The 24,711-nt window shown below is 69.1% G+C and overlaps 1 protein-coding gene across 1 annotated transcript in view; it reads right to left on the reverse strand.

Moving 5' to 3' along the window:
* The window catches only part of LOC128903665 (proline-rich protein 12-like), a gene marked incomplete at its 3' end in the record, with an annotated part of 40,346 nt that extends 16,225 nt beyond the window's left edge, over positions 1–24,121 (reverse strand). The window contains 13 exon segments of the mRNA XM_054187673.1: positions 464–1,091; positions 4,389–4,556; positions 4,558–5,146; positions 5,148–5,542; positions 5,759–6,212; positions 6,214–6,416; positions 6,557–7,036; positions 7,189–7,437; positions 7,439–8,004; positions 12,241–12,364; positions 12,366–12,403; positions 17,509–17,621; positions 23,983–24,121. Coding sequence (XP_054043648.1) covers positions 464–1,091; positions 4,389–4,556; positions 4,558–5,146; positions 5,148–5,542; positions 5,759–6,212; positions 6,214–6,416; positions 6,557–7,036; positions 7,189–7,437; positions 7,439–8,004; positions 12,241–12,364; positions 12,366–12,403; positions 17,509–17,621; positions 23,983–24,068 — 4,093 coding nt within the window.
* Between the last annotated feature and the right edge of the window lie 590 nt (positions 24,122–24,711).

Below are 24,711 nucleotides of genomic sequence, written 5' to 3' on the forward strand. Positions count from 1 at the left end.
AGGTCCCCCAGGAGGTCCCTATGGGTCCCAGGAGGCCTCTAGGGCTCCCATGATGGTTCCAGAAGGTCCCTATGGGTCCCAGGAGGCCTCTAAGGCTCCCGTGACAGTTCCAGAAGGTCTCTATGGGCCCCAGGAGGTCCCCCAGAAGATCTCTATGGGTCCCAGTGTCTCCCAATGTCTCCCTATGGGTCCCAGGACAGTCCTATGGCTCCCATGATGGTTCCAGAAGGTCTCTATGGGCCCCAGGAGGTCCCCCAGGAAGTCCCTATGGGTCCCAGTGTCTCCCAATGTCTCCCTATGGGTCCCAGGACGGTCCTATGGCTCCCATGATGGTTCCAGAAGGTCTCTCTGGGCCCCAGCGTCTCCCTACACACCCCGGTTCGGGGCAGGGTGGGTGGGTGGAGGAGGTCGGGTTGGGGGGTAACGCGACCCCCACACCCCCGCGCGGGCGGCCGTCACCCACCGGGGGGGTCGGGGTCCTTGCGGTCGGCGGGGTCGTAGAGGGCGGAGATGGCGGAGGAGATGCTCTTCTGGAGGTCCTGGTTCTTGCTGACGGAGTCTTCCTCGTCGGAGGAGAAGGAGGGCAACGTCTCCAGGTTGCGCTTCAGCTCCTCGTCCAGGCGCTTGCAGGGGCTGGGACAGGCCATCACCAGCCCTTCGCCTTCCGCCCCTTCCAACCCCCCCCCGGCCAGCAGCTGGGGGGGCCCCACGGCGAAAGGTTGGGGCTGTTGGGGCGGGGGGGGAGCGGCGGCGGCGGCGGCGACCCCCCCGCCCCCGCCGCGGGGGGTCTTGGAAGGGCTGGCGTTGGCCGGGGGGAGGTTTTGGCGTTTGCCGGATTTGAGGAAATCCAAGAAGGAAGCCATGAAACCCGACTTCATCTCCGGCTGCTTCTCTTCCACCTCCCGGATCTTCTGCTTGATGCGTTCCCGCGTCTGGCTGCTCTCCAGCTGCTGGGGGAGGGCGGGGGGGGCAGGTTCGGTACCCGGTTGGGCCGGGGGAGGGAGAGGAAGGACCCCCCCGGCTAAAGAAAGAGGGGAGCAACCATCCGGACCCAGCTGGGGATCCCCCGCCTTCGGCGCCGCCAGCTTGATCTGGGGGGGGGGGTGGGGGGGGAAAGGAGGGAGGGGGGGGGAAGAAAAGGGGGAAAAAAAGAGAAAAAAAAAAAAAAGGGGGAAATGTCGGGGGGGGGGGGGGGGGGGAGTCCCGGTGACCCCCCCCGCCCCGAGAGCTCGAAGCGCCCCCGACATCGCCCAGTGTCCCCCTTCCCGCCCAGTATCTCCCAGTGCCCCCAGAGAGCTCCCAAGGGCTGAAAATCAGGAAGAACTTCCCCAAAAAAAGACCAACCCACCCCCCCTCCCCCACCCCCCCCCGACTTTGCCCCCCCCAACCTTCACCTCCAAAGACCCCGGAACATCCCCCGGGGCACCAACACCCCCTCAAAGCCCCCCAGATCCTCAAGCTGAGCAGATTGAGGGGCTTCAAGCCATTGCTGCGTCCAACCTTGGGGCTTTTGGGGGCCATCAGAGGGTCAAAGACCAGGAAGAACCCCCCAAAATGACCAAACCCACCCTTTTCCCCCCAAATTTGACCTCCCAAGACCTCGGAATATCCCCCAGCGCCCCAAAACCTCCTCAAAGACCCCCAGATCCTCAACCTGAGCAGACTGAGAGTCTTCAAACCTTTGGTACATCCAACCTTGGAGCTTTTGAGGGCCATCAGAGGGTCAAAGACCAGGAAGAACCCCTCAAAATGACCAAACCCACCCTTTTCCCCCCAAACTTTGACCTCCCAAGACCTCGGAACATCCCCCAGTGCCCCAAAACCCCCTCAAAGCCCCCCGGATCCTCAACCTGAGCAGATTGTGGGTCTTCAAGCCATTGCTACGTCCAACCTTGGGGCCTTCTGGGGTCATCAGAGGGTCAAAGACCAGGAAGAACCCCTCAAAACGACCAAACCCACCCTTTTCCCCCAAACTTTGACGTCCAAAGACCTCAGAACATCTCCAACACACCAAAACCCCATCAAAGTCCCCCAGATCCTCATCTTGAGGGGCTTCAGGGGCTTCAAGCCATTGCTACGTCCAACCTTGGGGTTTTCGGGGGCCATCAGAGGGTCAAAGACCAGGAAGAACCCCCCAAAAGACCAAACCCACCCTTTTCCCCCTCAACTTTGACCTCCAAAGACCTCGGAACATCCCCCGGGGCCCCAAAACCTCCTCAAAGCCCCCCGGATCCTCAACCTGAGCAGATTGAGGGGCTTCAAGCCATTGCTACGTCCAACCTTGGGGCCTTCTGGGGTCATCAGAGGGTCAAAGACCAGGAAGAACCCCTCAAAACGACCAAACCCACCCTTTTCCCCCAAACTTTGACCTCCCAAGACCTCGGAACATCCCCCGGGGCCCCAAAACCTCCTCAAAGACCCCCAGATCCTCAACCTGAGCAGATTGAGAGTCTTCAAGCCATTGCTACGTCCAACCTTGGGGCTTTCGGGGGCCATCAGAGGGTCAAAGACCAGGAAGAACCCCTCAAAACGACCAAACCCACCCTTTTCCCCCAAACTTTGACGTCCAAAGACCTCAGAACATCTCCAACACACCAAAACCCCATCAAAGTCCCCCAGATCCTCATCTTGAGGGGCTTCAGGGGCTTCAAGCCATTGCTACGTCCAACCTTGGGGTTTTCGGGGGCCATCAGAGGCTCAAAGACCAGGAAGAACCCCCCAAAAGACCAAACCCACCCTTCTCCCCCTCAACTTTGACGTCCAGAGACCTCAGAACATCCCCCGGGGCCCCAAAATCTCCTCAAAGACCCCCAGATCCTCAACCTGAGCAGATTGAGGGGCTTCAAGCCATTGCTACGTCCAACCTTGGAGCTTTTGAGGGCCATCAGAGGGTCAAAGACCAGGAAGAACCCCCCAAAATGACCAAACCCACCCTTTTCCCCCCAACCTTTGACCTCCAAAGACCCCGGAACATCCCCCAGCGCCCCAAAACCTCCTCAAAGACACCCAGATCCTCATCTTGAGGGGCTTGAGGGTCATCAAGCCATTGCTGCGTCCAACCTTGGAGCTTTCGGGGGCCATCAGAGGGTCAAAGACCAGGAAGAACCCCTCAAAATGACCAAACCCACCCTTTTCCCCCAAACTTTGACTTCCAAAGACCTCAGAACATCACCTGGGGCCCCAAAGTCTCCTCAAAGACCCCCAGATCCTCAACCTGAGCAGGTTGAGGGGCTTCAAGCCATTGCTACGTCCAACCTTGGAGCTTTTGAGGGCCATCAGAGGGTCAAAGACCAGGAAGAACCCCTCAAAATGACCAAACCCACCCTTTTCCCCCCAAACTTCGACCTCCAAAGACCTCGGAACATCCCCCAGTGCCCCAAAACCTCCTCAAAGCCCCCCACACCCTCAACCTGTGCAGATTGAGGGTCTTCAAGCCATTGCTACGTCCAACCTTGGGGCTTTCAGGGGCCATCAGAGGGTCAAAGACCAGGAAGAACCCCTCAAAATGACCAAACCCACCCTTTTCCCCCAAACTTTGATGTCCAAAGACCTCAGAACATCTGCAACACACCAAAACCCCGTCAAAGTACCCCAGATCCTCATCTTGAGGGGCTTCAGGGGCTTCAAGCCATTGCTACGTCCAACCTGGGGGTTTTCGGGGGCCATCAGAGGCTCAAAGACCAGGAAGAACCCCCCAAAAACCAAACCCACCCTTTTCCCCCTCAACTTTGACCTCCAAAGACCTCAGAACATCCCCCGGGGCCCCAAAACCTCCTCAAAGACCCCCACATCCTCAACCTGAGCAGATTGAGGGGCTTCAAGCCATTGCTACGTCCAACCTTGGAGCTTTTGAGGGCCATCAGAGGGTCAAAGACCAGGAAGAACCCCTCAAAATGACCAAACCCACCCTTTTCCCCCCAAACTTTGACCTCCAAAGACCTCGGAACATCCCCCAGCGCCCCAAAACCTCCTCAAAGCCCCCCACACCCTCAACCTGTGCAGATTGAGGGTCTTCAAGCCATTGCTACGTCCAACCTTGGGGCTTTCGGGGGCCATCAGAGGGTCAAAGACCAGGAAGAACCCCTCAAAATGACCAAACCCACCCTTTTCCCCCCAAACTTTGACCTCCAAAGACCTCGGAACATCTCCCAGTGCCCCAAAACCTCCTCAAAGACCCCCAGATGCTCATCTTGAAGGGCTCGAGGGGCTTCAAGCCATTACTATGTCCAACCTTGAGGCCTTCTGGGGTCATCAGAGGATCAAAGACCAGGAACAACCCCCCAAAAACCACCAAACACACCATTTCCCCCCAACCTTCACCTCCCAAGACCTCGTAACGTCCTCCAGCGCCCCAAAACCTCCTCAAAGACCCCCCCCCAGATCCTCACCTTGAGGGGTTTGAGGGGCTCGAGGCCGTTGCCGTCGCCCCCCTCCTCGCCGCCCTTCTTGCCCCTTCCCCGTCCTCTTCCCCGGGGTTTTTTGGCTCCGTCGGGGTTGAGGAACCCGGGCGGTTCCGCCAGAGGTCGGATGCGGGGTCGTCCCCGGGGCCGGGGGGGGTCCTTCTCGTTTGGGTTTGGTGGGTTTGCGGCCCCTTTTTTTGGGGGCCGGGTGGGGGCCGGGGTGGGGGCAGAAGTCGATGTCGCCCATGGGGCTGAGGCTGGGCCGAGCGCGGCAGCTGGAGATGAGGTCGGGGAGGAGGTCGGGCAGGCGGCGGCTGTTGAGGCGGATGTCGGCGGGGACGTCGGCTTTGTCCTCGTCGTCCTCGAACTCGTACTCCTGGGCGTAGGTTTTTTTCGGGGGGGGGAAAGGGTCCCGCTTGCGGAGGAGGTGGAAGGAGGAGGTTTTGAGGAGCTTCTTGGGTTTGGAGGAGCAGAAGAGCGGGGCGGCCATGGGGGGTTTGGTCCCTTCGCCCGTGCTCTGGATGAGGCCCAAGGGTTCGGCGTTGACGGTGGAGGGCAGCTCGTGCTTCGGGGGGTCCATGCCCAAAGGCGGGGGGTCGGCGGCGCCGTCGGGGGGGCAGAAAGCCGGGTAGCTCTGCCCGAGGTCGTAAGCTTGGGCCTTCAGAGCTTCGGGACGGGTTTCCAAGGCGGCGTTGCCATCCTCTTCCTCTTCCTCGGCGCTTTTGGCGAAATCTTCCGGGGGGGGGGCCGAACATGTCCTCCATGCCGGGGAAAAAACCCCGGTCCTCGTCCTGCAGCAGGGCGTCGGGGAAGCAGATGGAGGTGAGGGGGACGAAGCGGTTCTTGCCCCCCGCCGGGCTCCCCCCTTCGGCAAACTGGTCCTTGGCTTCCAACTGGGAAGGGGCCACCCCCTGGCCGGCTTCGGGATCCAGCAGGTGGGGGGGCGGCCCTTGCACCCCCCCGCTCTGCCCCAGGTGAGGTTCCAGACCCAAAGGGGGTTCCAAAAAGTCTTGGATTTCTTGGGGGGCGGGCAGCACTTCCATGGGTTCGGGGGGCAGCGGCGGGGGGGCCGCCTGGGGGTCCAGCCCCTGCGACCTCACGTGGGCTTGGTGGAGGTGGGCTTCCAGAAGCATCTGCGGGGAAGGGGCGGCCGGGGGGGCCGGAGGAGCCGGGGGGGCCGGGGGTGGAGGCGGGGGGGGGCGGGGGGGGGCGGGGGGGGGCGGCATGCGTTGCTGTTCCAGCAGGTGGACGTCGAGGGGGGGCCGGGTTTTGGGGCGGGGGGGGTGCAGCTGGCTCTGGGTGTGGGTGAGGACGGAGGGGAGGAGGGAACCCCCCGGCCCCACGGCTACCGGCCCCACCGGCACCGGCCCTAATTCCGGGGGGGGTTCCAAAAGGAGAGCGTGAGGTTCCAAGGGGGGGCCCTCGGCCACCAGCCGCCCGTGTTCGGGGGTTTTGGGCAAGTAAGGGTGAGGTTGCCCCAACTCCTTGCCGCTAGCCAAATGCTCGCCCGCCTTCTTCAGCTCCTGCCCGTAAGAATCCAGCTGGGGAGGGGGGGGGGGAGGAGGAGGCGGGGGGGGCTGGTGGCCGTAATGCACCACCGAGGTGGCCGCTAGCCCCTCGCCCCCCCCGCCGGCCCCTCCGCCGGCCCCTCGGTAGTCCTTGGCCCGCTCGGGTTTTTTCTTTTCTTTCAAAAGGGCCAATTCCAGCGCCCCCGGCCCTTCCAGGTTGGAATTGGGCCGGATGACGCTCTGCAGCTGGTACCTCTCCTCCGCTTTGCCCAAAGCCCCGTAACCCCCTAAATTTTTGCCCGCCCCCCCCCCTCTCTTCGCAAGCCCCCAACGTTTCGGCCGGGCCGCGGGGCTGGGGGGGGCTGGGGGCTTGGAGAAGGTGTTGGATGAGAAAATCCTCGTCCTCGCTGCGGTCGGGGGCCAAAAGCTCCGCGTCCCCTTTCCCCCCTTTGCCGAAAGCCGAGGCCGGGGGGGGCGGCGGAGGAGGAGGAGGAGGAGGAGGAGGAGGGGGAGGAGGCGGGGGGGGGAGGAGGCGGCGGGGGGGGCTGGGGGGTTCTTTCCAACCCCCCCGGCGTCCCCCCGCCGCCCCCGCCGCCGCCGCCGCCGCCCCCCCCCGTAAGCCGGGGCCAGGAAAGAAGGGGATAAAACGCTCCCTAAATATTTTTGGGATTGGCCGGGGGAGGCCCCGCTCTGGGGGCGGGCGGCGGGGGGGGACTGGAGGGGGCGGATGATGGGCGAAGGGCTGGACCCCCCCAAGGCGGCGTAGGGCAAGGGGGCCGGCATGGCCGGCGAGTGGCCGGTGCTGTAGCTGAGGGAGGGGCTGGCGGTGGGTAAACCCTGGGAGGGGGCCGGGGGGCCGTAAGCCCCCCCTTGCCCCCCCTCGGGTTGCACCCCGTAGGGCAACGCTTGGAGTTGTTCCGGGGAATAGGTTTGCCCTTGGCTAACGCAAGGTTGGAGCCCTTGGCCCCCTTGGCTACCGCTCTGCCCCCCCGCCGGGGGGTAAGCGGGGGCTTTGCCCCCCAAATCCCCTCCCTGACCCCCGCTGAAACCCCCCCCGCCTTGCCCGCCCCCCCCCCAAACTCTGCGGGGCCGGGGGGTTGGCGCCGTACCCTCCGGCCGGCCCCATGGCTAGTAAATTGGGGGGTTGGCCGGGAGAATAGGCGGGAGATTGGCTGGCGATGACGGAGCTGGGTTTGGGGGTGCTGGGGGTGTAACTGCTTTGGCACTTGGGGGTCCCGGCTCCGGATCGGGGGGTTTGTCTGGAAGCCGAATAACTTTTACTTTTGGCTCCCGCGTTCCCCCCCCCCGCCCCCGGCGTTGGCGTTCCCCGAATAAGCCGCCGGCGATTGAATGATGGGCCGATAATTGGGGGTGGTTTCTTGCCGGGGGGCCGAAGGGTTTTTGGGGGCTTGGGGGGGGTTGCCGTCGGCGCCGGCGGGGGATTGTTCCCCCAAAGGGCTGCAGGAAAGCCCGGCCCGATGCGGCATCTGTTGGTAGGTGCCGGCGCAGCTCAGGTAATGCTGGAGGCTGGGGGTGGCCGGGGGGGGGGGGCAGCTGGGATTGGGCCCCCACCGGCCGCTGGTAGTGTTTGATGACGCTGTCCTGCCGGGGGACGGCCCTGTCCCCCCCCACCCCGCCGCCGCCGCCGCCTCCGCCGCCCCCGCCGCCCCCACCGCCGCCGCCCCCGCCGCCCCCGAAAACGGAGGCGTTATAAATCTGGGGGGGTTGCTCGGCGGGGGCGGCCAAGGGAGCGGAGAGGAGGTTGAACTGGGAGGAACTGGGAGGGGGCCGGTAAGGGGGGGTTTGGGAAGGTAAAGCGGAACCCAGGACGGCCCCCCCCAAGCGGTCGAAACCCAAAGCCGGGGCGGGTTGCGCGGGTTTGATGTGCAGCAAGGGGTCGTGGGGGGAGAGCAGCCCGTTGGAGCCGGGGCTGAAGGCCGCCTCCGGTAAACTCAAGGGGGGGGTCACCGGAAAACTCCGCCCGCTGAAAGGAGCCGGGTGCTGGTACGCGCTCAGCGCCGACGACGATGGAAAAGTGCCGGAACCCGGTAAAGCTCCCGAAATGAAAAGTTCGGCCGGCGCCGGCGTGTGCATGGCTGCGGGGAGACAGACACACAGACACCGGCGTGAGCGCGGGCCTCCCGCCGCCGGGAGGGGCCTCCTGGGGCAAGTGCGGACCCCCCTGGGGCAAGTGCGGACCCCCCCGGGGCAAGTGGGGATCCCCCCGGGGCAAGTGGGGATCCCCCCGGGGCAAGGAGAGGCTCCCTGGGGCAAGTAGGGGATCCCTGGGCTAAGTAAGGGCTCCCTGGGGCAAGTGGAAACCCCCCTGAGGCAAGCGCGGACCCCCCTGGGGCAAGTGGGCACGCCCTGGGGCAAGTGGGCACCCCCTGGGGCAAGCAGAGGCTCCCTGGGGCAAGTGGAAACCCCCCTGGTGCAAGCACAGACCCCCTGGGGCAAGGAGAGGCTCCCTGGGGCAAGTAGGGGATCCCTGGGGCAAGTAGGGGCGTCCTGGGGCAAGTGCAGACCCCCCTGGGGCAAGTGCGGACCCCCCTGGGGCAGGGAGAGGCTCCCTGGGGCAAGTAGGGGATCCCTAGGGTAAATGGAAACCCCCCTGGGGCAAGTAGGGGCTCCCTGGGGCAAGTAGAGGCCTCCTGGGGCAAGTAGAGGCCTCCTGGGGCAAGTGCAGACCCCCCTGGGGCAAGGAGAGGCTCCCTGGGGCAAGCAAGGGATCCCTGGGGTAAGTAGGGGCTCCCTGGGGCAAATAGAGGCTCCCTGGGGCAAGTGGAAACCCCCCTGGGGCAAGGAGAGGCTCCCTGGGGCAAGTGGGGGCTCCCTGGGGCAAAGAAAGGCTCCCTGGGGCAAATGGAAACCCCCCTGAGGCAAGTAGAGGCTCTCTGGGGCAAGTGGGGGCTCCCTGGGGCAAGTGGGGACCCCCCTGGGGCAAGGAGAGACTCCCTGGGGCAAGTGGAAACCCCCCTGGGGCAAGTAGGGGCTCCCTGGGGCAAGGAGAGGCTCCCTGGGGCAAGTAGGGGATCCCTGGGGCAAGTAGGGGCGTCCTGGGGCAAGTAGGGGCGTCCTGGGGCAAGTGCAGACCCCCCCTGGGGCAAGTGGGGACCCCCCTGGGGCAAGGAGAGGCTCCCTGGGGCAAGTAGGGGATTCCTAGGGTAAATGGAAACCCCCCTGGGGCAAACACTGGCTCCCTGGGGCAAGTAGGGGTCTCCTGGGGCAAGTAGGGGATCCCTGGGGCAAGTAGGGGCCTTCTGGGGCAAGTGCAGACCCCCCTGGGGCAAGTGGGGACCCCCCTGGGGCAAGTGGGGGATCCCTGGGCTAAGTAGGGGCTCCCTGGGGCAAATGGAAACCCCCCTGAGGCAAGCGCGGACGCCCCCGGGGCAAGCAGAGGCTTCCTGGGGCAAGTAGGGGATCCCTGGGGTAAGTAGGGGCTCCCTGGGGCAAGTGGAAACCCCCCTGGGGCAAGCGCGGACCCCCCTGGGGCAAGTGGACACCCCCTGGGGCAAGCAGAGGCTCCCTGGGGCAAGTGGAAACCCCCCTGGGGCAAGCACAGACCCCCTGGGGCAAGGAGAGGCTCCCTGGGGCAAGGAGAGGCTCCCTGGGGCAAGTAGGGGATCCCTGGGGCAAGTAGGGGCGTCCTGGGGCAAGTAGGGGCGTCCTGGGGCAAGGAGAGGCTCCCTGGGGCAAGCAGGGGATCCCTAGGGTAAATGGAAACCCCCCTGGGGCAAACACTGGCTCCCTGGGGCAAGTAGGGGTCTCCTGGGGCAAGTAGGGGCCTCCTGGGGCAAGTGCGGACCCCCCTGGGGCAAGTGCGGACCCCCCCGGGGCAAGTAGGGGATCCCTGGGCTAAGTAGGGGCTCCCTGGGGCAAATGGAAACCCCCTGAGGCAAGCGCGGACGCCCCCGGGGCAAGGAGAGGCTCCCTGGGGCAAGTAGGGGATTCCTGGGATAAGTAAGGGCTCCCTGGGGCAAGTGGAAACCCCCCTGGGGCAAGTGCGGACCCCCCCCGGGGCAAGTAGGGGAACCCTGGGGCAAGTAGGGGCTCCCTGGGGCAAGTGGAAACCCCCCTGGGGCAAGCACAGACCCCCTGGGGCAAGGAGAGGCTCCCTGAGGCAAGTAGGGGATCCCTGGGGCAAGTAGGGGCATCCTGGGGCAAGTGCAGACCCCCCTGGGGCAAGTGGGGACCCCCCCAGGGCAAGGAGAGGCTCCCTGGGGCAAGTAGGGGCTCCCTGGGGCAAGTGGAAACCCCCCTGGGGCAAGCACAGACCCCCTGGGGCAAGGAGAGGCTCCCTGAGGCAAGTAGGGGATCCCTGGGGCAAGTAGGGGATCCCTGGGGCAAGTGGGGACCCCCCCAGGGCAAGGAGAGGCTCCCTGGGGCAAGTAGGGGATCCCTAGGGTAAATGGAAACCCCCCTGGGGCAAGTAGGGGCTCCCTGGGGCAAGTAGGGGATCTCTGGGGCAAGTAGGGGTCTCCTGGGGCAAGTAGGGGATCCCTGGGGCAAGTGCAGACCCCCCTGGGGCAAGTGCGGACCCCCCCGGGGCAAGTAGGGGATCCCTGGGCTAAGTAGGGGCTCCCTGGGGCAAATGAAAACCCCCCTGAGGCAAGCGCGGACGCCCCCGGGGCAAGGAGATGCTCCCTGGGGCAAGTAGGGGATCCCTGGGCTAAGTAAGGGCTCCCTGGGGCAAGTGGAAACCCCCCTGGGGCAAGTGGGCACCCCCTGGGGCAAGGAGAGGCTCCCTGGGGCAAGTGGGGACCCCCCTGGGGCAAGTATGGATACCCCTGGGGCAAGCGGGGGAGCCCTAGGGCAAGTATGGACCCCCCTGGGGCAAGTGGAGACCCCCCTGGGGCAAGGAGAGGCTCCCTGGGGCAAACACGGGCTCCCTGGGGCAACTGGGGACCCCCCTAGGGCAAGCATGGACACCCCTGGGGCAAGTATGGATGCCCCTGGGGCAAGCAGGGACCCCCCTGGGGCAAGGAGAGGCTCCCTGGGGCAAATAGGGGCTGCCTGGGACAACTGGGGACGCCCCTGGGGCAAGTATGGACACCCCTGGGGCAAGGAGAGGCTCCGTGGGGCAAATGGAAACCCCCCTGGGGCAAGTAGGGGCTCCCTGGGGCAACTGGGGACCCCCCTGTGGCAAGTATGGACCCCCCTGGGGCAAGCGGGGGAACCCTGGGGCAAGGAGAGGCTTCCTGGGGCAAACAGGGGCTCCCTGGGGCAAGTGGGCACCCCCTGGGGCCAATAGAGGCTCCCTGGGGCAAGTGGAAACCCCCCTGGGGCAAGGAGAGGCTCCCTGGGGCAAGTGGGGACCCCCTGGGGCAAGTGGGGAGACCCTGGGGCAAGTGGGGAGACCCTGGGGCAAGTGGGGACCCCTCAGAGCAGGATAAGACCCCCCCCAGGGGCAATTCCAACCCCCCCGAGGCAGGACAGGACCCTGTGGGACAAGATTGGACCCTATGGGGCAGGACAGGACCCTGGGGGGCAGAATGAGCCCCCCCAGGGCAGGACAGGACCCCCCCCAGGGCAGAATAAGCCCCCCCCGGGCAGGATATGACCCTGTGGGGCAAAACAAGCCCCCCCAGGAGCAGGAGAGAACCCCCCCGCACAGAATAAGACCCTTCTAGAACCACAACAGGACCCTGGGACAAAAAATAAGCCCCCCCAGGGCAGGACAGGACCCCCCCCAGGGCAGAATAAGCCCCCCCCCGGCAGGATACGACCCTGTGGGGCAGGATGAGCCCCCCCAGGGCAGAATAAGACCCCCCCACTGGGGCAGGATTGGACTCTCTGGGGCAGAATAAGCCCCCCCACGGGCAGGACGGGACCCCCCCAAACAGAATAAGACCCTTCTAGAGGCACGACAGGACCCTAGGAGAAAGTATGAGCCCCCCCAGGCAGGACAGGACCCCCCCCAGGGCAGAATAAGACCCCCCCCCGGGCAAGATATGACCCTGTGGGGCAGAATAAGCCCCCCCAGGGGCAGGATAGGACCCCCCCAAAACAGAATAAGACCCTTCTAGAAGCACAACAGGACCCTGGGGGAAGAATGAGCTCTCCCAGGGCAGGACAGGACCCCCCCAGGGCAGGACAGGACCCCCCCCAAACACAATAAGACCCCCCCGGGGCACGACAGGACCCTGTGGGACAAAATAACCCCCCCCAGGCGCAGGATAGGACCCCCCCGGACAGAATAAGACCCTTCTAGAAGCACGACCGAACTCCGGGGGGAAGAATAAGCCCCCCACAGGGCAGGGCAAGGCCCCCCCAGGGATGAGAGCCCCCCCCCGCCAAGGTGGGGTCGTGCCCCCCCCCCGCCCCAGACCCACCAGTTTGCCAGGAGGGGGTGCGGAACTGGGAGAGCAGGGAGGAGGCGGAAGGGCCCGGCTGCGGCGCCCGCGACTCCAGCGCCGAGATGAGGTTCATGACGGAGGCGTCGGGGGCGCCCCCCCCCCGCGTGGTGCAGCCCCGTCTCGAACAGCCCCGACAGCCCTGGGGACACGGGGACAGCTCGGGGACACCGCGGGGGGGGACACGGGGTCACCGGGGCGGTGAAACCCCCCCCCCCCGGGACACGGGGACAGCTCGGGGACACCGCGGGGGGGGACACGGGGACACCGGGGCGGTGAAACTCCCCCCCCCGGGGACACGGGGACAGCTCGGGGACACCGCGGGGGGGGGACACGGGGACACCGGGGCGGTGAAACTCCCCCCCCCGGGACACGGGGACAGCTCGGGGACACCGCGGGGGGGGCACGCCGGGGACACTGGGGTGGTGAAACCCCCCCCCGTCCCCCCCCACCCTGGGACATGGGGACACCACCACGGGGACACCTGGGTGCTGAACCCCCCCCTCCCGGACAGGGGGACAGCTCGGGGACACCGCGGGGGGGACACGGGGACACCGGGGCGGTGAAACCCCCTCCCATTCCCCCCCACCCCGGGACATGGGGACAGCTCGGGGACACCGCCACGGGGATGCGGGGACACTGGGGCGCTGAACCCCCCCCCATCCCCCCACCCCCCGGGACATGGGGACAGCTCAGGGACACGGGGGACACTGGAGCGGTGAAACTCCCCCCCCCCGGGACATGGGGACACCTCGGGGACACGGGGGACACTGGGGCGGTGAAACTCCCCCCACCCCGAGACAGGGGGACAGCTCGGGGACACCGCGGGGGGGACGCGGGGACACCAGGGCGCTGAACCCCCCCCCCGTCCCCCACCCCCTCCCAGGACATGGGGACAGCTCGGGGACACCGCGGGGACACGGGGACACCGGGGCGGTGAACCCCCCGCCCCCACCCCCGGGACACGGCCACAGCTCGGGGACACCGCGGGGGGGGACACGGGGACACTGGGGCGGTGAAACCCCCCCCGTCCCCCACCCCCCCCAGGACATGGGGACAGCTCAGGGACACTGCGGGGACACAGGGACACTGGGGCGCTGAACCCCCCCAACCCCCGGGACAGGGGGACAGCTCGGGGACACCGGGGGGACAGCATGGGGACACCACGGGGCTGACCCCCCCTGGGGACACAGGGACAGCGTGGGGACACCGCAGGGCTGACCCCCCCGGGGACACAGGGACAGCTTGGGGACAGTGTGGGGACACCACGGGGACACCGGGGCGCTGAACCCCCCCCTCCCGGGACATGGGGACAGCTCGGGGACACCGCGGGAGGGACACGGGGACACCGGGGCAGTGAAACCCCCCCCCATTCCCCCCCCACCCCGGGACATGGGGACAGCTCGGGGACACCGCCACGGGGACACGGGGACACCGGGGCGCTGAACCCCCCCCCTCCTGGGACATGGGGACACCGGGAGGACAGCATGGGGACACCACGGGGCTGACCCCCCCTCCCCCAGGGACACGGGGACGGTTTGGGGACACCGTGGGGAGGAGACACCACAGAGCTAACCCCCCCCGGGAACAGGGGGACACCGCGGGGACATGGGGACACCATGGGGACACCGCACGACTGACACCCCCCCCAGGACAAGGGGACAGCATGGGGACACGGGGACACCGTGGGGCTGACCCCCCTGGGGACACGGGGACAGCTTGGGGACACCACGGGGCTGAGACTCCTGAGGACATGGGGACACCGGGGGGACATGGGGACACCGCAGGACTGACCCCCCCCGGGAACACAGGGACAGCACGGAGACATGGGGACACCGTGGGGCTGACCCCCCCGGGGACACGGGGACACTGCAGGGACATGGGGACACCGTGGGGCTGACCCCCCGGGGGACATGGGGACACCGCAGGGACACGGGGACACCATGGGGCTGACCCCCCCGGGGACACAGGGACAGCTTGGGGACACCATGGGGACACCGTGGGTCTGACCCACGTGGGGACATGGGGACACCGCAGGGACATGGGGACACCGCAGGACTGACCCCCCCGGGACACGGGGACAGCACAGGGACATGGGGACACCGTGGGGCTGACCCCCCTGGGGACACGGGGACACCGCAGGGACATGGGGACACCGTGGGGCTGACCCCCCTGGGGACACGGGGACACCGCAGGGACATGGGGACACCGTGGGGCTGACCCCCCCGGGAACACGGGGACAGCACGGGGACATGGGGACACCGTGGGGCTGACCCCCCCAGGGACACGGGGACACCGCAGGGACATGGGGACACCGTGGGGCTGACCCCCCCCAGGGACACGGGGACAGCTTGGGGACACCATGGGGGACACCGCGGGTCTGACCCATGTGGGGACATGGGGACACCGCAGGACTGACCCCCCCCTGGGAACACGGGGACAGCACGGGGACATGGGGACACCGTGGGGCTGACCCCCCCGGGGACACGGGGACACCGCACGGACATGGGGACACCGTGGGGCTGACCCCCCCCGGGACACAGGGACAGTTTGGGGGACACCAGTGGCCCCGTGTCCCCGGGGGAAGAGCGTGGGGACGCCGTGGGGACGCCGTGGGGACACCGGTGGCCCCGTTTCCCTGGGGAACTGGGGACAGTTTGGGGACATCGCAGCTGTCCCTCCCTGGGGGGGGGAGGGAGGGGGGGGAGGGGACAGCTGGGGGACAGCGGGAGGACAGCGGTGGCCCTACTTCTGCGGGGGCTACAGGTTGGGGACGGTTTGGGGACACCGGTGGCCCCGCTTGCCCGGGGGACGGGGGGACGGTTTGGGGACAGCCGCGGGGTTGGGAGGACGGGGGGTGACAGGGGGTGGCGGTGACGGGGGGGTCGCGGTGACGGGGTGACGGGGTGACAGGGTGACGCAGGGACACGGTGACAGGGGGTTGGGGGGGGGTGGCGGTGACGGGGGGGTGGCAGGGACGGGGTGACTTGGGGTGACAAGGGGTTGCGGTGACAGAGTGACAGGGTGACGGGGTCACGCGGTGTCAGGATGACACGGTGTCAGGGTGACAGGGTGACACAGGGACACGGTGACAGGGGGTTGGGGGGTGGCGGTGACGGGGTGACTTGGGGTGACGCGGGGTCGCGGTGACGAGGTGACAGCGTGACGGGGTGACACAGGGACACGGTGACAGGGGGTTGGGGGGTCGCGGTGACGGGGGGGTGGCAGCGATGGGGTGACTTGGGGTGACGGGGGGCTGCGGTGACGGGGTGACGGGGTCACGCAGTGTCGGGATGACACGGTGTTGGGGAGTCAGGGTGACGCACGGACACGGTGACAAGGGGTTGGGGGGGGTGGCGGTGACGGGGTGACTTGGGGTGACAGGGGGTTGCGGTGACAGGGTGACGGAGTCACACGGTGTCAGGATGACGTGGTGTCAGGGAGTCAGGGTGACGCAAGGACACGGTGACAGGAGGTTGGGGGGGTGGCGGTGACGGGGGGGTGGCGGGGACAGGGTGACTTGGGGTGACAGGGGGTTGCGGTGACAGGGTGATGCGGTGTCAGGATGACACGGTGTTGGGGAGTCGGGGTGACGCAGGGACACGGTGACAGGGGGTTGGGGGGGGTCGCGGTGACGGGGTGACTCGGGGTGACGGGGGTCGCGGTGACGGGGTGACGGGGTCACGCGGTGTCAGGATGACGCGGTGTCGGGGAGTCGGGGTGACGCAGGGACACGGTGACAGGGGGTTGGGGGGGTCGCGGTGACGGGGTGACTCGGGGTGACGGGGGTCGCGGTGACGGGGTGACGGGGTCACGCGGTGTCAGGATGACGCGGTGTCGGGGAGTCGGGGTGACGCAGGGACACGGTGACAGGGCGTTGGGGGGGTGGCGGTGACGGGGTGACAAGAGGTTGCGGTGACAGGGTGTCGGGGTGTGGCGGCAACTCAAGGTGACGCGGGGTTGGGGGGTCACGGGGTCGGGGTGACTCCGGTTGACAGGGGATCGCGGTGACAGGGGGGACAGCGGGTGGCGGTGACAGGGTGAGGGGATGACGCGGTGACGGGGGGGTGGTGATTCGGGGGATGGGGGCGACACGGTGACAGGGCGTGGCGGCGACTCGGGGTGACGCAGGGTGGGGGTGTCACGGCGATGGGGGGGGTCACGGTGAGGGGGTGACACAGGGTCAGGGGGTCGCGGTGACTCAGGGTGACGCAGGGTCGGGGGGTGACGGGGGGCGCGGTGTCCAGGGGACGGGGTGACGCGGTGAGGGGGGGTCGGGGGTTCGTGGTGGCAGGGTGACGGGGCGTCGCAGGGTCGGGGTGACGCGGTGCTGGGGGGTCAGGCAGGCGGGGTGACGCAGTGAGGGGGGGTCGGGGTGTCGCGGTGACGGGGTGTCGCAGGGTCGGGGTGTCGCGGGGTCAGGGGGACGGGGGACGCGGTGAGGGGGGGTCGGGGGGTCGCGGTGACAGGGTGACGGGGTGTCGCGGGGTCAGGGTGACACGGGGACGGGGGGTCAGGCAGACAGGGTGACGCGGTGAGGGGGGGTCGGGGTGTCGCGGTGACAGGGGGACGGGGGGAGGCGGTGATGGGGGGTCGAGGCGACACGGTGGCAGGGTGACATAGTGTCAAGGGGACAGGGGGGGTCACGGTGTCGGGGGGACGCGCTGACGGGGGATCGGGGGGACGCAGTGTCGGGGGGTGGGGGCCGACGTGGTGACGGGGGGGGTCGGGGCGACGCGGTGTCAGGGGGACGGGGGGACGCGGTGAGGGGGGGTCAGGGGTGTCACAGTGACAGGGGGTCGGGGTGTCGCGGGGTCAGGGGGACGGGGTGACGCGGTGAGGGGGGGTCGGGGGTTCGCGGTGTCAGGGTGACGGGGGGACGGGGAGACGTGGTGAGGGGGGGTCAGGGGTGTCGCGGTGACAGGGTGACGGGGTGTCGCGGGGTCAGCGTGACGCGGTGATGGGGGGTCGGGGTGACGCGGTGTCAGGGCGACATAACGTCAAGGACATGGCGAGGGTCACGGTGACGGGGGGTCGCGGTGTCGGGGGGACGCGGTGACGGGGGGGGTGGGGGCCGACATGGTGCCGGGGGGGGTCGGGGCGTCGCGGGGGTCGGGGCGACGCGGGTGTCAGGGGGACGGGGGGACGGGGTGCCGCGGTGCCGGGGGGAGGGTTGGGGTGTCGCGGTGTCGGGGGGGGTGTCGGGGTGCCGGGGGGGGGGGTCGGGGGGGGGTCGGGGTGCCGTACCTGCGGGGTGGTGGTTGGTGGCATAGCCCTGCAGCGGGTGGTGGGTGCTGTAGGGCTGACGGTGCAGCAGGTCGGGGTCGGGGTGCGACGCCCGCGAGCCCCCGTACACCAGGCTGGGGGGGGAGGGATGGGACACGAAGGGAGGGGGGGGGTCAGGGACAGGCGGCTCCCGCCGTTCCCATCCCCCCCTTTGCGTCGTTAAACCCCCCCCCCCCGTTGCCCCCCCCCCCCCCTCCATCGCCCGGGCGTGCAACAGGCGCGAAACACGGCAGCGAAATGGCACAGGTGGGTGCCGGCACCCCGGGGACCCCCCCGCACCAGCACCCCGGGGACACTGAGGACCCCCCACCCACGCCAGCACCCTGGGCAGCCCATACACCAGCACCCTGGGGACTCTGCACCCCGAACAGCAGCACCCCAGGGACCCCCAACACCAGCACCCAGGGGACCCCAGGGACCCTGCACCCCACACACCAGCACCCCGGGGACCCCCCGCACCAGCACCCCAGGGACCCCCCCACACCAGCACCCTGGGGACACTGGGGACCCTGCACCCCACACACCAGCACCCCGGGGACCCCAGGGAGCCCACGCTCCAGCCACCAGCACCCCGGGGACCCCCAACACCAGCACCCTGGGGACCCTGCACCCCACACACCAGCACCCTGCAGACCCCCCGCACCAGCACCCGAGGGACCCCCCGCACCAGCACCCCAGGGACCCCCCGCACCCCATGTACTGGCACCCTGGGGACCCCGGGGACCCCACGCTCCAGCCACCAGCACCCTGGGGACCCTGCACCCCAGTCTCCAGCACCCTGTGGACCCCCTGCACCAGCACCCTGGGGACCTTGGGGACCCCATGCTCCAGCCACCAGCACCCCGGGGACCCCACATCCCATATACTGGCACCCTGGGGACCCCGGGGACCCCATGCTCCAGCCACCAGTACCCAAGGGACCCTGCACCCCATACCCCAGCACCCTGGGGACCCTGAGGACCCCATACACCAGCACCCTGGGGACCCCCTGCACCAGCACCCTGGGGACCCCACACCCCATGCACCAGCACCCTGGGGACCCCGGGGACCCTGCACCCCACACACCAGCACCCCGGGGACCCCCCGCACCAGCACCCTGGGGACACTGGGGACACCCCCAACAGCACCCCGGCGACACTGGGGACCCTGCACCCCCCACACCAGCACCCTGGGGACCCCAGGGACCCCATACACCAGCACCCTGGGGACCCCGCACCCCCCCACCAGCACCCTGCAGACCCCCAACACCAGCACCCTGGGGACCCCGCACTCCATACACCAGCACCCTGGGGACCCCGAGGACCCCGAGGACCCCATACACCGGCACCCTGGGGACCCCACACCCCACGCACCAGCACCCTGGGGACCACCAACACCAGCACCCGAGGGACCCCCCCACACCAGCACCCTGGGGACCCTGCACCCAATACACCAACACCCTAGGGACCTTGGGGACCCTGCACCCCAGCCTCCAGCACCCCAGGGACCCCACACCCCATGTACCGGCACCCTGGGGACCTTGGGGACCCTGCACCCCAGCCTCCAGCACCCTGGGGACCCCCCGCACCAGCACCCCATACCCCAGCACCCCAGGGACCCCCCACACCAGCATCCCAGGGACCCTGCACCCAATACACCAACACCCTGGGGACCCCGGTGACCCTGCACCCCAGCCTCCAGCACCCCAGGGACCCCACACCCCATGTACCGGCACCCTGGGGACCCCAGGGACCCCATGCTCCAGCCACCAGCACCCTGGGGACCCTGACGACCCCATACACCAGCACCCTTGGAATCCCCTGCACCAGCACCCTGGAGACCCCCAACACCAGCACCCGAGGGACCCCCCCACACCAGCACCCTGGGGACCCTGCACCCAACACACCAGCACCCTGGGGACCTTGGGGACCCTGCACCCCAGCCTCCAGCACCCTGGGGACCCCACACCCCATGTACTGGCACTCTGGGGACCCCAGGGACCCCATGCTCCAGCCACCAGCACCCTGGGGACCCTGCACCCCGTACCCCAGCACCCTGGGGACCCTGAGGACCCCGTGCACCAGCACCCTGGGGACCCCGGGGACCCTGCACCCCAGCCACCAGCACCCCGGGGACCCCACACCAGCACCCTGGGGACACTGGGGACACCCCCAACAGCACCCCGGCGACACTGGGGACCCTGCACCCCACACACCAGCACCCTGGGGACCCTGCACCCCCCCCACCAGCACCCTGCAGACCCCCAACACCAGCACTCTGGGGACCCCACACCCCACGCACCAGCACCCTGGGGACCACCAACACCAGCACCCGAGGGACCCCCCCACACCAGCACCCTGGGGACCCTGCACCCCGTACCCCAGCACCCTGGGGACCCTGAGGACCCCGTGCACCAGCACCCTGGGGACCCCGGGGACCCTGCACCCAGCCACCAGCACCCCGGGGACCCCACACCAGCACCCTAGGGACACTGGGGACACCCCCAACAGCACCCCAGCGACACTGGGGACCCTGCACCCCCCACACCAGCACCCCGGGGACCCCATACACCAGCACCCTGGGGACCCCGGGGACCCTGCACCCCACACACCAGCACCCGAGGGACCCCCCACACCAGCACTCTGGGGACCCTGCACCCCATGTACTGGCACCCTGGGGACCCCAGGCACCCCATGCTCCAGCCACCAGCACCCAAGGGACCCTGCACCCCATACCCCAGCACCGTGGGGACCTTGCACCCCATCCACCAGCACCCTGGGAACTCTGCACCCCACACCCCAGCACCCTGCGGACCCCCCACACCAGCACCCCATGTACCAGCACCCCAGGGACCCCCCACACCAGCATCCTGGGCACCCTGGGGACCCTGCACCCCACACACCAGCACCCCAGGGATCCCCCACACCAGCACCCTGGGGACCCCGGGGACCCTGCACCCCAGCCTCCAGCACCCTGGGGACCCCCCACACCAGCACCCTGGGGACACTGGGGACCCCCGGCACCAACACCCTGGGGACACTGGGGACCCCCCGCACCAGCACCCTGGGGACCCTGCACCCCACACCCCAGCACCCCAGGGACCCCATACACCAGCACCCTGGGGACTCTGCACCCCAAACAGCAGCACCCTGCGGACCCCCCGCACCAGCACCCTGCGGACCCCACACCCCATGCACCAGCACCCTGGGGACCCCGGGGACCCTGCACCCCACACACCAGCACCCTGCAGACCCCCAACACTAGCACCCGAGGGACCCCCCACATTAGCACTCTGGGGACCCTGCACCCCATACACCAGCACCCCAGGGACCCCCCACACCAGCACCCTGGGGACCCTGCACCCCAGACACCAGCACCCTGGGGAACCCATACACCAGCACCCCAGGGACCCCCCACACCAGCACCCTGGGGACCCTGCACCCCAGCCTCCAGCACCCTGGGGACCCCCCACACCAGCACCCTGGGGACACTGGGGACCCTGCACCCCACACACCAGCACCCTGGGGACCCCAGGGAGCCCACGCTCCAGCCACCAGCACCCCGGGGACCCCACACCCCATGTACTGGCACCCTGGGGACCCCAGGGACCCTGCACCCCAACACCAGCAGCCCGGGGACCCCCCGCACCAGCACCCTGGGGACCATAGGGACCCTGCACCCCACACACCAGCACCCTGGGGACCCCGGGACCCAATGCACCAGCACCCTGGGGACCCCGAACCCCGTGTACCAGCACCCCGGGGACACCGCACCCCGTGCACCAGCACCCCGGGGACTTTGAGGACCCTGTGTCCCAGCACCCTGGGGACCCCGCACACCGGCACCCTGGGGACCCTGGGGACCCCAACACCCACTGCACCGGGGGTTCCTGCACCCCTGCACCCACACCCTGAGGGTGCCGCACCCGCTGCCCCCCGGCACCCCAACACCCCGAGTCCTCCTGCAAGGCAGGTCCCAGCACCCCAGGGTGCTGCACCCAGTGACAGAGACCCCAGCGCCCCAAACCCCCCATGCACCCCAAGTCCCAGCACCCCGAATCCTGGTAGAACGGGACCCCAGCACCCCAAGCCCCGGCGGAACGGGATCCCAGGATAACGGGACCCCAGCACCCACCGCACCGGGACCCCGGCACCCTGGTCCCCGGCAGAACGGGATCCCAGCACCCCGGTACTCGGCACACCGGGACCCCAGCACCCAGCGCAACGGGGGCTCCCGCACCCCACGACTCCAGCACCCGCACCCCAAGCCCTGCCGCACCCCAGCACCCGGTACACCGGCACCCCAGCACCCGAGTCCCGGTAGAACGGGACCCCGGCACCCGCAATCTCGGCACACCGGGACCCCGGCACCCTGGTCCCCGGTAGAACGGGATCCCAGCACCCCAAGGTGAGGGCACTTGGGACCCCAGCACCAGCGCAATGGGACCCCGGTACTCCGGGACCCCCCGGCACCCCGAGTCCCGGTAGAACGGGACCCCAGCACCCCAAGCCCCGGTGTAACGGGATCCCAGGATAACGGGACCCCAGCACCCACCGCACCGGGACCCCGGCACCCTGGTCCCCGGTAGAACGGGACCCCAGCACCCCGGTACACCGGGACCCCGCACCCCCGAATCCTGGTATAACGGGACCCCAGCACCCCGGGACCCCAGCACCCCAAGCCCCGGTGTAACGGGACCCCAAGATAACGGGACCCCAGCACCCAGCGCAACGGGACCCTGGTACTCCGGGACCCCCCGGCACCCCGAGTCCCGGTAGAACGGGACCCCAGCACTCCGGGACCCCAGCACCCCGGCACACCGGGACCCCCAGCACCCCGAATCCAGTAGAACGGGACCCCAGCACCCCAAGCCCCGGTGTAACAGGATCCCAGGATAACGGGACCCCAGCACCCACCACACTGGGACCCCGGCACCCTGGTCCCCGGCAGAACGGATCCCAGCACCCCGGTACTCGGCACACCGGGACCCAGCACCCAGCGCAGGGGGGCTCCTTCACCCCACGACTCCAGCACCCGCACCCCAAGCCCTGCCGCACCCCAGCACCCGGTACACCGGCACCCCAGCACCCCGAGTCCCGGTAGAACGGGACCCCGGCACCCGCAATCCCGGCACACCGGGACCCCGGCACCCTGGTCCCCGGTAGAACGGGACCCCAGCACCCCAAGGTGCGGGGCACTTGGGACCCCAGCACCCAGCGCAATGGGACCCCGGTACTCCGGGACCCCCCGGCACCCCGAGTCCCGGTAGAACGGGACCCCAGCACCCCAAGCCCCGGTGTAACAGGATCCCAGGATAACGGGACCCCAGCACCCACCGCACCGGGACCCCGGCACCCTGGTCCCCGGTAAAACGGGACCCCAGCACCCCGGTACACCGGGACCCCCAGCACCCCAAATCCTGGTATAATGGGACCCCAGCACCCCGTGACCACAGCACCCCAAGCCCGGTGTAATGGGACCCCAAGATAACGGGACCCCGGCACCCTGGTCCCCGGTAGGACGGGACCCCAGCACCCCAAGGTGGAGGGCACTTGGGACCCAGCACCCAGCGCAACGGGACCCCGGTACTCCGGGACCCCCTGGCACCCCGAGTCCCGGTAGAACGGGACCCCAGCACCCCGGCACACTGGGACCCCGGCACCCCAAATCCCGGTAGAATGGGACCCCAGCACCCCAAGCCCCGGCGTAACGGGACCCCAGCATAACGGGACCCCGGCACCCCAAGCCCCGGTGTAACGGGATCCCAGGATAACGGGACCCCAGCACCCACCGCACCGGGACCCCGGCACCCTGGTCCCCGGTAGAACGGGACCCCAGCACCCCGGTACTCGGCACACCGGGACCCCAGCACCCAGCGCAACGGGTCCCCGGCACCCACAGCCCCGGTAGAACGGGACCCCGGCACCGCAAGCCCCGGTGCACCAACACCGCGGTACACCAGGACCCCCGGAGAGTCCCGGTATACGGGAGCTCAGCATCCCGGTACCCCAACACCGGCTACACCAGCACCCCGGTGCTCCTGCACCAGCACCCCGGTGTTCCTGCACCCTGAGCCCCGGTGCATCCCAGTCCCCGGTGCAACGGGACCCCAGCACCCCAGGACTCGGTACACCGGGACCCCAGCCCCCCGATTTACCGACACCCAGCACCCCAATATTCCCCCCCCCGCGGGGGTACCGGGCCCTCAGCACCCACATCCCCGGTATAACGGGCCCCCAGCACCCCTAAATCCCGGTACACCGGGCCCTCAGCACCCACAGCCCCCGTATAACGGGACCCCGGCCCCCGGGCACTCCAGCCCCCCAGCTCCCCGGCACACCGATCCCCCGCCACCCCCGATATACCGGCTCCCCAGCCCCCAAAGCCCCGGTGCCCCGGGTCCGTGTCCCCCCCCCCCGCCCCGTCCCCGTTTCCCCCCCCCGCCCCGCCCCATACCTGGCCTTGGCGGAGCGCTCGTAGGTCCAGCCGGGCCCGGCGGCCAAAGGGTCCCCGAAACCGGCGGCCGGGTAGTTCCTGTCCATGGGGGCGGCGGGTGGGGCCGGGCCCCCCCCGGGACCGGGGGCGGCGGAGGGCGGCGGCGGCGGCGGCGGCGGGGGGGGGGGGGCGCTCACGGAGCCGCCATGTTGGCTGGCGGGGGCCGCGCCGCCGCCGCTTCCTCCCACAATGCACCGCGGCGCGGGGGGGGGGAGGGGGGGAGGGCGGGGGGAGGAGAGAGGGCGGAGCCAATCGGCGGCGGGAGCGGGGGGAAGGGGCGGGGAAAGGGGAGGGGAAAGGGGAGGAGCCAATCGGGCGGCGGGAGAGTGGAGGGAGACGGGGAAGGGGGCGGGGCCGAGCGGCGGAGGGAGATTGGAGGGAGCGGGGGGGCGGGGCCAAGCGGCGAGGGCGGGGGGAGGGGGCGTGGCCAGGACGTTGCTATGGCCCAAGGGCGGGGCCAAGCGGAGGGGCGGCTGTGGCGGGAAAGGGGGGCGGGGCCTCGTGGGGAAAGGGGGCGTGGACGGGTGAGAAAGGGGGCGTGGTCATGAGGGGAAGGGGGCGTGGCCGGCGGGAGGGGGCGTGGTCAAGCGGCGGCGGGAGCGCGAAAGGGCGGGGCCACGGGCAATGGGGGCGGGGCCACGGCGCGGCGAGGGGGGCGAGCTGGGGGTTACTGGGGGGGAGCTGGGAGGC

Source organism: Rissa tridactyla, unplaced genomic scaffold (genome assembly GCF_028500815.1).
Source record: "Rissa tridactyla isolate bRisTri1 unplaced genomic scaffold, bRisTri1.patW.cur.20221130 scaffold_584, whole genome shotgun sequence".
Taxonomy (NCBI): Eukaryota; Metazoa; Chordata; class Aves; order Charadriiformes; family Laridae; genus Rissa; species Rissa tridactyla.